The sequence below is a fragment of the Megalops cyprinoides genome, chromosome 15 (genome assembly GCF_013368585.1).
Source record: "Megalops cyprinoides isolate fMegCyp1 chromosome 15, fMegCyp1.pri, whole genome shotgun sequence".
In the NCBI taxonomy this organism is placed as follows: Eukaryota; Metazoa; Chordata; class Actinopteri; order Elopiformes; family Megalopidae; genus Megalops; species Megalops cyprinoides.
Window position 1 is genome coordinate 4,800,614 of NC_050597.1, and position 12,120 is coordinate 4,812,733.

General features: G+C 39.8%; 1 protein-coding gene across 1 annotated transcript; it reads right to left on the reverse strand.

Annotated features, from left to right (window-relative positions):
- Positions 1-4,336: 4,336 nt before the first annotated feature.
- Positions 4,337-11,143, reverse strand: smndc1 (survival motor neuron domain containing 1). The gene is made up of 6 exons (XM_036546825.1): positions 11,067-11,143; positions 9,559-9,678; positions 8,834-8,976; positions 8,163-8,321; positions 6,315-6,468; positions 4,337-5,635 (listed from the first exon to the last, which is right to left on the reverse strand). Exons 2-6 carry the CDS (start codon positions 9,676-9,678, stop codon positions 5,498-5,500), a joined length of 714 nt encoding a protein of 237 aa, XP_036402718.1. The 5' UTR covers positions 11,067-11,143; the 3' UTR covers positions 4,337-5,497.
- Between the last annotated feature and the right edge of the window lie 977 nt (positions 11,144-12,120).

Here is a 12,120-nt window from a genome sequence, read left to right on the forward strand (position 1 = left end):
TATACTCATTTCATGCTGAAATGATTTTAAAAAATCTATTTTAAAAACACATTTGAAACGGAAATTGCAATTGAAGTTCAGTCTTTGGATACATTTTGAAAAAAAGGCTTCATTTTCATACAAAAAAACCTGAAGAACTTCATTTGTAGGTTTTAGAATGTCATGATTTTAGTGAGATATGATGATTTTTCAAGAAGAGGGGTCTTCCTTTAAGCAGGGATCCCTGTCGCCCTGTAAGGATCCATACCTGGGCTCTCAGCTGGTCACCTGTGCCAACTTTTAGAAGGAACAATAAATAAATTGGACAAGTTATGCAGGATTACAACTCCACATGTCAACAACTCATGGGCATTAAGAGTTGTACTCCTGAGCATTGCTCAACAGTACAGCTTAAACGTTGAGTGTGGTGCTACAGAACAAACCAGCAACAGATCAAACTGGTCTACACGGAAATGTCTGCAACGTTTGTCAGAGTCAGAATGAAGGAAGGCAAATCCATACCCAGTAATAAGGGGTTTTGGTGTACTCTTATTTCGGAGTCAGTAACCAGCTATCATAAGCTATTCTGCACTTGTCTACTCTACAGCCAGACTAGAGAAGCAGCACTATTAAAACTTTTGTACTCAGTGTCCCTCTCAACAGCGAGTCTGAAGCAATAACACTTGTAATCAATTTCTCTGGACGGTGTTGGTCCATTTCTTTTTCCCAAAACGCATGTGTCCATCCAACAGCAAAATTTAACATGCTAGTTCTTTATGTACATGATAGTTTTATTTAAAATGAACAGAAAAAAGGAGAAAAAATGTTAGTACTGATGGGTAGCATGTATGCGTGTGTGTATGTGTGTTTGCACGCGCATGTATGTGTGCGTGTATGTATGTATGTATGCTGTTATTTAGTATTGTGTGTTTAGAACAGCTTTTTTTTTTTTTTTTTTTTTTTTTAAAAATGTAAATTCTTCAGTGTCTGTCTTTGTACCATGGACAGTGTTACATTGTTCATTTTGCGTAAAGTACAATGACATGATGGACACTGGACCCTGGGCAAATTCAGGACTTTCTTTAGGTAATGCTTTGAGAGTTTGACTGGTTGTTTTATTTATTATAATTACTTTTTTTTTTTTTTTTTTTTGAAGCTAAAATCCATTCCACTGTTTGTGTTGTGAGCTGTGGATCTTGAGTCTGAATTGACAGGGTTTTAACTGTTACACAAAACAAAATTCTCAAGACTATTCATTAATTGCACTTCAAGGACTAACTTTGTTTTTGGTATAATAAATAATTAGCCAGTGTGTTCTATCTTGTGTGGCAGATCCTATTAACATCCAGACTGGGCTGAAAATGTATATATATTTTAAGTCTCAGCCCTTACACTCCTAACCTGTTGGCTTGTTCTGGATCATTTTCCTGCCTTCACACCAAATGCTCACACCTTAATTTAAGTAATGGCTTCCCTGCAGTAGCTGGTCATTAGGCTTATTATATTCCTTTTTTTCCCTTAGATGTTATAAAGGACACTTAAAGTGTTATGTTGCGGAGTGTCATCATCACCATTATTGTTATTGTTTAGCAGCAGAAGTAGTAGTAAAAGTATTAATTTAACAGACACCCTTATTCAGAGTCACAATTAGAATATACAAGTGCATAATGCATAGTGTAAATGGGTGTCATCCTTGTAATGTCTTTCATAATATGGCCTACATTCTGTAATACGGCAGCAGTGGGGACCCATTTATGCAGCATCTGAACGCTCAAGCGTTGCCTCTTATTCCTCTAGTCAGTCTAAAAAGCTAAATGAGACTTATTATCCTATCATATGGCCTTCTGCTGTACTATATATGGGCATCTCTATAATAAAGGCCTTGTAGTATTGGCTGAGATGCTAGAGACTTCCCTGATGTCTGAAAAAGCCTGAACCCTCTAAATACGGCTGGAGGTGTATCAAGGGAATGTTGGACATACTGGAAATATAAGGATATTTTTAGAACATTTGTGTTGGTTTAATGTGCACATATGAGACATTGGACATGGTATCCAGTTCAATGAAGCTCTCTATCTCCATGTGAAAAGCTAATGGAAATTTTTAACCAGTAATTCATACTCAAGGTCCAAATGTTTTGTTGTACATGGTTTCTGGTTTCTGCCTGCTATTGACTGATTTAAAAAAAAAAAAGAAAAAAAAAATCGCCAAATGTGTCTTAACACCCCAGAGCTGACTCTTGCACGAACAGATTACTTTTGTTTCTCGTCTTTATTTTGGTGGTTTTATGTTTATTTTGTATACTGCACTATGAGAAAAAACAAAGACCCATATTGAGAAACTGTGTTTCCGACTCCACACCAAAGTGTTCTTTCTTTGTTCTGTGCTGGAGTCCATAAGGAGTGGGGGGAGAGAGCATGTGGCTGGCCCTCTGCTGGTGTTTTGTGCAGGTACTGGTAGACACAGGCAAAGGGAAACGGGTCAATAAACCTACTCCATCCCACTGTAACCCAGCTGTGCTAAGCTTGTGGCAGTTCTTTTTCAGCACGTCCTCCGATCCAACTGTACATTGAATCACTGAACAAACACAAAGTTTCAATAATCTCACTTATTTGGGTGCCTTTAGTAACTGTACCTCCTGGTTCATGAACCTGCTGCACATTTTGTCATCAGAAAAGGAACAGAACATTTTATGAGCATGTGATGTCTAAAACAGGGGCAATACTTCTCATAACTTTTCCCCTAAGATGCCATCTGCCCAGTGCACTTACAACAGCGGATTTTGGCTCAGATCGTAATCTGAAGAGAAAATAATGTTCCGTGGGCCTTTTCCTTCAAATACTGAAATTATTATAGGGACACTGACAGGGAGAAACAAAACAAAAACAAAACAAGTTTTCCTTAAGCCCACCACTACAAGGGACAGAAAATCAGAGTTATGCTTCATGTTTTATAAACCCAAAAGTACAAATGATATGCGTCTCCCCCAACAAGATGCCTGCAGATATTACTGCTAAGAAACAATGGAATAGGCTGTATGGAAAACGGCTTGGGACAGCACTGGGAACAGAACTCGCACATAGCTGCATTGCAATGACCAAAATGAAAATGAGTGGCTAGCTTATGAATGCAGAGCATTCATGATCACAGGCAATCACTGAATCGGGACCTGGGTGCACAGCGTGTGTACACACATACGCACACATTGTGCTGTGTTTATCGCAGCCATTCCTTACAATCATGTTATTCAATTGTTGCAGTCGTTTAAATATTTGCATTTCGGAGTCAATAAAGCCGCTGCCAAGTGCGTGAAGGCGAACGGGTGCAACCTACCATGATCTGACCTGTAGGCTGCTGCCATCTGGAGGTGAAGTTTTGCATTTTTTCCCATCCATTACAAAATCATCTAGTACAAAATGCGAGAACCTTTGTAGTAAGTAACCTTACAGGTTTTGCCTGTCTGTAAAGCAATAGTAATAATTATTTTGATTAAAAATTGTCCTTGTCCTTCCATTCAGAGCAGGCATCAAGGCAACTACTCTTGAAGGATGTATTTCCCCCCTACTTAAAGAAAGGTTTCTGTTGGTCCAGTTCTTACCAGGTAATGAAATTGAATGAACTCTTAAAGACACAACCAAAATTGTCCTTTCTACATAAATGTCATATCACAGTTCTACCTGGAGTTCCTGGCTAGTGTAGCATGGTACCTCTACAATACCAGGAGCAAAAAGCAGCAAGCCCACGTTTTCAGCAGCAGATCCATTTTAAAGCATGTACTACTAAATTATGATTTGCATATGAGAGTAACTCGGACTTTCCCACAAGCTCTACAGATCAGACACTTGTAAGGATAAGTGGTGGCAGAGTATTCAGTAACAGTAATTCAGTTTTCCTTTTATAATATCAAATATTTGTGCATCTTTGGAATAAAATTTATGGGTCTGCTTATAGCCACACAAGGCATAAAAAAACATTTTAAATTTGGTAATGATACACATTAATACACCACAGGTATATATGATAATGGCTAGCAGCTCAAAAAACAACTGCACTCAACAGTAAGAGTGACTGAGTATACAAGACTATAAAGACATGTTAAATCCAGGCTACATAGATGACAGGAATGAAAACACCTAGGAATATAGCCTGGCATCACAACATGTGACCTCCCTTGAAATGAACAAAAGGTGATCATCTTACAACTTTGTCTGACTCATATAAAAAGAATTCTGAATTCTACAAAGTTTTAAACCATATATTTTAACATTTATTTCATAAAAGATAAATGTACAAAACTGCAAAGCAACATTAATTTAGTAAAAATGACAGTCCTCCAAAAGTAGGATTGCATTAACATAAGCTTACTTTGCAGGTTGTCTGTAATCCATCCCTGCACAGAAATGAAAAGTAAATCCAGGTCTTTGAAACTCAGTTTACCTTGTGACATCCAAGACGAGCACCTCAACTAACTGCATGATTTGAGCCCAGGAAAGTGGTTCTTACACAGATGTACAGAGGGACAGTGAGAGAAGGGAAAACCCTTCTCTCACCCATTGGAAGAAAGGGCTATGAAGAAACACCTGAGGTTTTCCCCCTTTCTAAATGACCAGCAGTTTACCAGACAACTGTCATTTACCATGTACACACACCGAGGCAGTAAAAATAAACCAAGCAAACATACATGACAATGAGCCATACCAGACGTGGTAACTTGGACATTTCAAACACACAATGTCCCTTACCATAAAAATGTACTGTAAATCCAACTGAACGCTTTCCTGGGTTTATTTTCCTCACAGAATTACATTGGGTGTCTTCTACGCCAAGACAATTCTGATCAGATCTGTTACATCATCATGTCTTTTTAGAAGAGGTGAAAGTAAATTAAAATACACCTTGACATAATTCACATAAAAAAAATAACGTGGAATACAATGGGGGGCTGGAAGCATCATAATACATGTCTTCAGGAGTTGCTCTTGCAAAGTCTAATTTCCACATCAAATCTGTCTACTTTTTTTATTAAAATCTTAATATTAGGAAATGGAATGAGTTATACCAGAATAGAGACGTCAAAGAAATCATGGCATTATGAGTCATGAGTACTTCTATTACGCTCAAATGATAGTCTGTGTCTGAGCCTATGTCTTTTAGGATGTTGAAAAATCCAAAACAAATTTGAAATGTTTTTGGCTGGCCTGCTATGCTCATTAAGACCAGAAACTACCTAATTTGGCATAGCTTTAACTGTAGTTTTGTTAATTGCAGAAGTTATTTAAAACAGTTTCCTTGTGGTACACAGGGGGACAGGGAAAAGTAGCTTTTAAATCCAAGCAGGACTCAATTACAAAAAGTCAACCACTAAATGTGCAAGCATTTTTTCTCCCACCCCCCGACCCCAAAAAACATCTTTACTTAAGTAAACTAGTTCATAGAAACACACAGCTTGGCAAGTACCGACCCAGCTGTTACAGACCACAGACAACACCAAAACGTGATATTTTACAGACATCTCCCGCTACTGTGGCATGAGATGCCTAACATTGTATTTTGATGTGTCCTGGTACTGCGTCATGGGTTTGTCAGCTATTCCACATGTTCCAACGCCAACCTTTCCATTGACGCTCTCTGGAGACGCAAATATGCTCCTCTTCACCTGCAACAGAGGGAACATCACATCACATTATTGTCATTTAGCAGATGCTGTTATCCTGAGTGACTTGCATAGGTTATAATTTTTTACACATTATCCATGTATACAGCTGGATATCTACTGATGCAATGCCCGGTTAAGTACCTTGCCCAAGGGTACAGCAGCAGTGCCCCAGTAGGAAACTGAACTACACCACACTGTCCCCCTGATGTTACACATTTATCTAAGATTTCATGTGGAAAAATATGATTTCAGTCCAGCAGTCAGGAATGTAATCCCTGCTTATGACACCACCTCTGTTGGAAAATTTGACTGGATTGAACGATCCGGATTCCAACAGTTTCCAGCAATGCAGTGTATTGTAAAAGCAGGGATCACCTGTATTGACAAAATGCATTCTGAGTGCAGGTCTCAATCCTAGACACAGCTTTCCCCTGTACATACTGCATGGTGTGCCAAGCCATAGGAGAACCAAGTATAAAACTCTGGCTCATGAACCCATCTGGCGCTGGACAGGATAAAAGCAGCCAGAGATGGGGGGGGGGGGGGGTGTTAATGACCCCGCATCAGTCAGCACCAGTGCTTTAGGAGAGACAGGGTCCAGCATGGCGTGACACGGCTTGGTTTGGCCGAGTCAGTGGAAGAGGGGCGTTATCTGAAGTGAGAAAGCTCGGGCTCACACCTGTCCCTTCTTGCTCTTCGAGTACGCTTTGTTGTTGAACTGCTGCCACTTGGATTTCTGGTTCTCCCGCTCCTGCTCCAGCTCCTTCATTCTCTGCACCTTCTTCTGGGCCTTCTTCTTCTTATACTCCCTCTGCTCTGCGATCTGCTCCTTCCTGCCGGTGCAAACACAACTCCGTTCACTCTGCCCCAAGTCCCATTCGTGGTCACCTTTTATCTGCAGTGCATGTGCGTAACTGCAATTCAGCATTCTACTGATGACTGCATCAAGCATTTCTCCATGAGATTTACTCATTTAAGAATCAGATGCATGTTGTGATCGAAAACACCAGGAGTCATTACTTTACTAATGCCGTTTAAAACATTCACAAGAATCAAGCAATCCGCTTATAAGAATCAATTTGGGTGCATACACAAGTAATGTGGTATTCATTGGTATGGTATTCAAAGTGGTATGCACACTTAATGAAAAATAGTTTAATTGGAATACTGTGATTATCTTATGTCGAGATAATTACCAAAGCACCTTACTTGTGTATATTTACTGTGAGAAAAAACGATGTGCGGTTCAGTCAAGTGCATGGATGCAAGTCAACACGACAGGAATAACAGCCCTTTCTACCGACAAACAGCATGCTCTATGGATGAAAAACACGGCCTTCCTGAATCTTGCTAAAGTCTTCAGACCAGAAAAAGAAACGCAGTTGAGGAATTGGACATGTCACAGCCCACGCTAAGATCCTACGATGAACTGAGGACACGTCACGAAATTGAGCATGAACAGCCAAAGCATCGCAGCACCAATTACCACAGAGACGCTCAAAAATAATTAACATGAGTCAAAGTATGATTTCATGCTTTCACTTAGTTAAAACTGGGAATCAGTGTAGCTTGAAGAGTGCCAGCAATTTTCACAGCCACATTCAAATAATGTGAGTTTATTATTTTTTTATTTTATTTCATAAAGGATTGCACAAAACTTCACTCAAATTTGTTGCATGCCTGAAGGACTTGGCTACAGACATTTCTCTATTAATAGAGAGAAACACTATGCTTAAAACACAAATATACACTTTTCCCCTCTTCATCTGGACCTCAACTTTTAAGAATAGACTGCTTTTAAGGATCAGATCACCCCGGACAGATTGGATTTGAGTACAGTGCATTACTACCGTTATGCGTATACTTAACCAGAGTATGCACATAACAGAAGTATAATCAGTGGGATTACAACAGGACCCCCTTCATAACATGCAGATATAATGCAGAAATACGTAAGATATAACAAAGCACACAATTATCTGATCTGAATTATATGGGGCTGACTGTGTTCATAATAACTGAATAGTGAAAACTGGAGCATTTTCTGTGTCAGCTCACATAGGACACATTTTTAAAAACGCCATCGCAATCTTAGTAAGCATTCCGTTTCCTGTCATTAAAATGAAATGAGAGCAAACCAAGGCAGTTTTTGTAACATCAGTAAGTACACTTTACAGCCCACTTCAGAGGGCAGGATTACAGAACAGCATTTGGTGAGACTGTCACTCTCAGCAGACATCTTTTTTTATCAAATAACGCCTTGGATATATTTTTATATCGAAAGTCAGCTGACATCACAATGGGCTGCTATAGCTGCACATTCATAGCTCAACCAGATCAGAGGTTTAAAATTTCCCCCTTGCAGTCTGCCATTACTTGTATTGGTATGTGTGTACAAAGTGAATTTTATTCTGAATAATTACATTTTTCTAAATAATATTATCCATGAAATAAACAATGCTACGCAAAATGTGCAGGGGAAAATCAGGCCCAATCAGGGAGACAAAAAGACAACGCCCCCCCGTACCTGGATTTGGACTTGCCCCCTTCCTCCTCCGAGCGCTTTCCCTCCTCCACAGGTTTCAGGTTCGCTAGCGGCAGCACTTCAGCGTTGCCGTAGCCCAGGAAGGTGATGGCTGCCGTCCCGTTCTCTTCATCTATCTCCTCGATCTCGGCTTCATACAACCTGTCAATAAATCACGGCTGTAAGCAGGTGAGTACGGGTCTCATATTCAAGCCCTACAGAAAACGCTAAGAGAGATACTCTTTCTGCTATCATCCTGTGCGTGGCTAAGAAAAACAAAATTCTCTTTGGACATTAGTAAACATCAACTTCATCATTTAACTGATGTAGTAAATGCTAAAAGAGAAAACATTTAGCTCATGATATTAGAAGAAAAACACTATGATAGCTTTGCATTCTCCTTTAGAAGCACCTTCCATTTCTGTTTCCACCCAAAACACTTTTGCCATGATTTTTCAGCAATGTGAAATTTTGGCAAACATTACAAGGCCCTAAACGTATATGCATGTATTTGACATTTTTGGTTTAATTCTGGGAGGTGTGATTGGTGCAAAGGACTTTTGCCATGATTTTTCAGACCACTTCCAGCTCCAGCTATTGATCTGAACAGTATCCTGCCCAACGCTGCAGCAGAACGCTTATTATCTGAGGAGTAGTGGGATGACTGCACTTACTGTCCGTCCTCACTCCACACTGCCATGCAGCGGCTCCCCACGCCCCAGCAGTGAGTGGGTGGAGCCGCGGCCGAGCTGCTCGAACTGGAGGGGGCTGCGGAGGGCTGGCTGGACAGGAGGTCTTTCGTCAGCTCGATGACTTCCTGCAAGAGAGGCAAATACTCAAGTGTAAAGTCAAGTCAACAGAGACTTTATTGTCAGCCCACCCATATACAAGTACACAGTAGGGTTAAAATAACGTTTCCCTGGGACCCAGAGACCCAGTCACTGAATAAATACACGCGACAATAAATAGACAAAATAACAAGACATGGTAAATAGTAAAGTGGCAGGCAGAAGAGTGCAAGTAAACCTGTAAACAGATTACACCTCTTACAGTGGCTGTGTGCATTTTAAATTTTGGGGTGCTCAGTCCAGGGGAGTGGGCAGGGGTGCACTGTGCTCTGGGGGTGTGGGTCCGTTACGTACGTAAATATGCCTGAACACAGCCTTTTAGCATTTTTCTCTGTGAGTGATTCCACTCCTTCTGCCAAGGATTTCATACTCTGTAACTGTAGTTCTTTATACAGAAAGCCCTGCTGACTTTATCACCTAGACTACACCTGAACCACCGTGCTGGCTAAGCACATTTATAAACTATGCCAATGGAATGAAGGGTAAAACCACAATATGCACCCAGGTATACATCTGTGGAGTCTTTTTTTTATTTTAAATATGACACAAACCTGTAAGTCTTTTTGGAGTTTAAGCAGGTCCTCATTCTCTGGATCGGACGATAAGGCCGCCTCGACCTGCTGTAACTGAGCTTTGTAGCTGGACAGCTGTTTCACCAGATCATCTGACATCTGGAAGCACACAGGGCACAAACAGACATGGTCTATCAGGAAGTATTCCCCGCTCACAGGATAAAAGTGCAAGGTCTGTGTGGAGCCTTTGGAGTCATACAGTTAGGGTTTGTGTGACCATTTACCTATATGTGTCTCTTACAAAAAAAAATAATGTTTCTTCTGAAAAATATCACAGTATTAGTTTGTTTTCAATTATCCTTGTAATATAGCATTATAGCAAAAATATGGTGTTTTTTTTTTTTTTTTTTGTTAATTAACCAATGATTCAAAGTTTTGATGAATAGTGCACACGTTTGAAATGTCCCGTCAGATAAACACCAGTTGTTAATCATACAGATTACAGAATTATAGGTACTCATGTTGCTATATACATATATACACTGGCATCTCAGATTCACACTAGCGATGCAGGGACAGCCTCACTAAGTGTCTCAGTTTAATTTTCCCCTTGGTTATTATTGACAGTATTTGAATGTTAACACGCAAATAAATAAACTGAACAAACACTATTATATATGACTAAATGGTAAGGGTACAGTCCAACATAGGATCACCACATTAGCTAACTGTCGTATTCTTGGACACATAGGGAATACTGCATACTGCTGAACCCCTTGCCAAGAAATAACTGGTATGCAACATAGCAGGCAACATGTACTAAACTACCCAGGATGCTGGCTACGTTAGCTAAATGCTACCTTATTAGCTAGCTATCTAACTAAATCGGCACGACCACTCAGCTGTAAGAGGCTAAACAGTTGGCTTACAAAGCGACGTTATATTGTCATCTATGCCAATCGTGATCGTCTAAGCCCCTAAAATGTGTATGACAGGTCTAAGGCCTAAAGTAAAAAAACAACCAAGCTAGAGATCCAGGTGGTTATAGATAAAAATGAGCACTAGAGAAAGTCTCCAATTTGTGCATTCCGCCAACTTAGCTAATTGGCTGGAGAGCTAACTTTACTTATCCGACAGGTCGCTTGCTCGTTAGCAATAATTGTTGCATGGCGGAGAACCGCTTAAAGGCCAGAGCACCGGATACCTCATTTCCTGTGAAACCTTGCCTTTCCCTTTCCCCGCAGTAAATCTCGCCAAGCTAACTGACAAACTACATTAGCGATCATCCTTGGACTGCATGCAAAAGAAATGAACAGAATATAGATACAATCTGCCTATTCTTTCTCACTTATCGCAGGCCTTCTTCATAACTACCTGACTAGCAACATGATCCATCAGCGAGTTGGGCCTGGTTTCATTAGCTAGCTAGTACTCCGCACTGTACCCAGCTGTACTATTACTCTGCATTGAATACCCTGTGAACTGTTATCATTAATCGTGGATGCACCTTAAATTCGGAAAGATCAAGTACATTATCAGTAACTTACGTTTTTGTTTATATTTTTTCGCCGAAGTCGATTTCTGTTGGAAGCGCTGTTTCCTCACAACCCCACGGAGCCAATGAAATTCCTGTTCGCTGCCAGTTTATCTCGCGAGAATATGACGTCAGCCACTCGCAGACTTTGCCCAGCTGTTTGGAGACACACAGCAGACGTAAGGGGGAGCCGTTACCTTAACGTTGTGAGGGTTGCTTGCTTTCAAAATGTTAAAAATTTTACTGTCTAATAACACTTGTTACATTTAGTTATAGTTCGGTGTTCAGCAATGTGAAATTTTGGCAAACATTACAAGGCCCTAAACGTATATGCATGTATTTGACATTTTTGGTTTAATTCTGGGAGGTGTGATTGGTGCAAAGAGAACAGAATGTGCAGAATGCTTACAGCCATGGTTTGTAATGTAATGTTGATATGTGTTATTATTTTTGTCTGTATTACTGTTTGTAAGATTGATTTTTACTGAGTATCCGTGCATATTACTGACAGTAAAATATTGGTCACAAAAATACATATATAAAAATACATTAGTATAGATTGTAAAGAGCCAGTCTGTCTATCCATATGTCTGTCTGACCATAATTTCTAAAACGCCTACTCCCATCTTCTGAGATTTTCAAACTTTTTGATTGTGGTGGCTTTTCACCTAAAGAGTCAGGAAATTAACCAATTAAACATTTTATGATTAATATGATGTATTTTGGCCTATAATAAAATGCTGATGAGAACCACAGGGATTGCCTTACCTAATTCTGTCAGAAAAGAAATGTATCTAATCCCCCTACTTCCTGCTGATAGATTTTATGCTTTGTGTATTTTAGATGAATTAGGCAAAGAGTTTCTCACTGGATAATTCAAATCTGGGAGGTAGATGTGCAGTAGTACAAAACTGCTCATCGCTATACAATACAAAGGAGAGCAAAGTCCCCGTTGACTGATATTCTGCACTAATCATTATAAGCATTAATAACTAAATAATCAGGGGATCTTACTATGGTAGACATAAAGAAACAAATCTTTTACCATAATGGTTTTATGTAAGAAA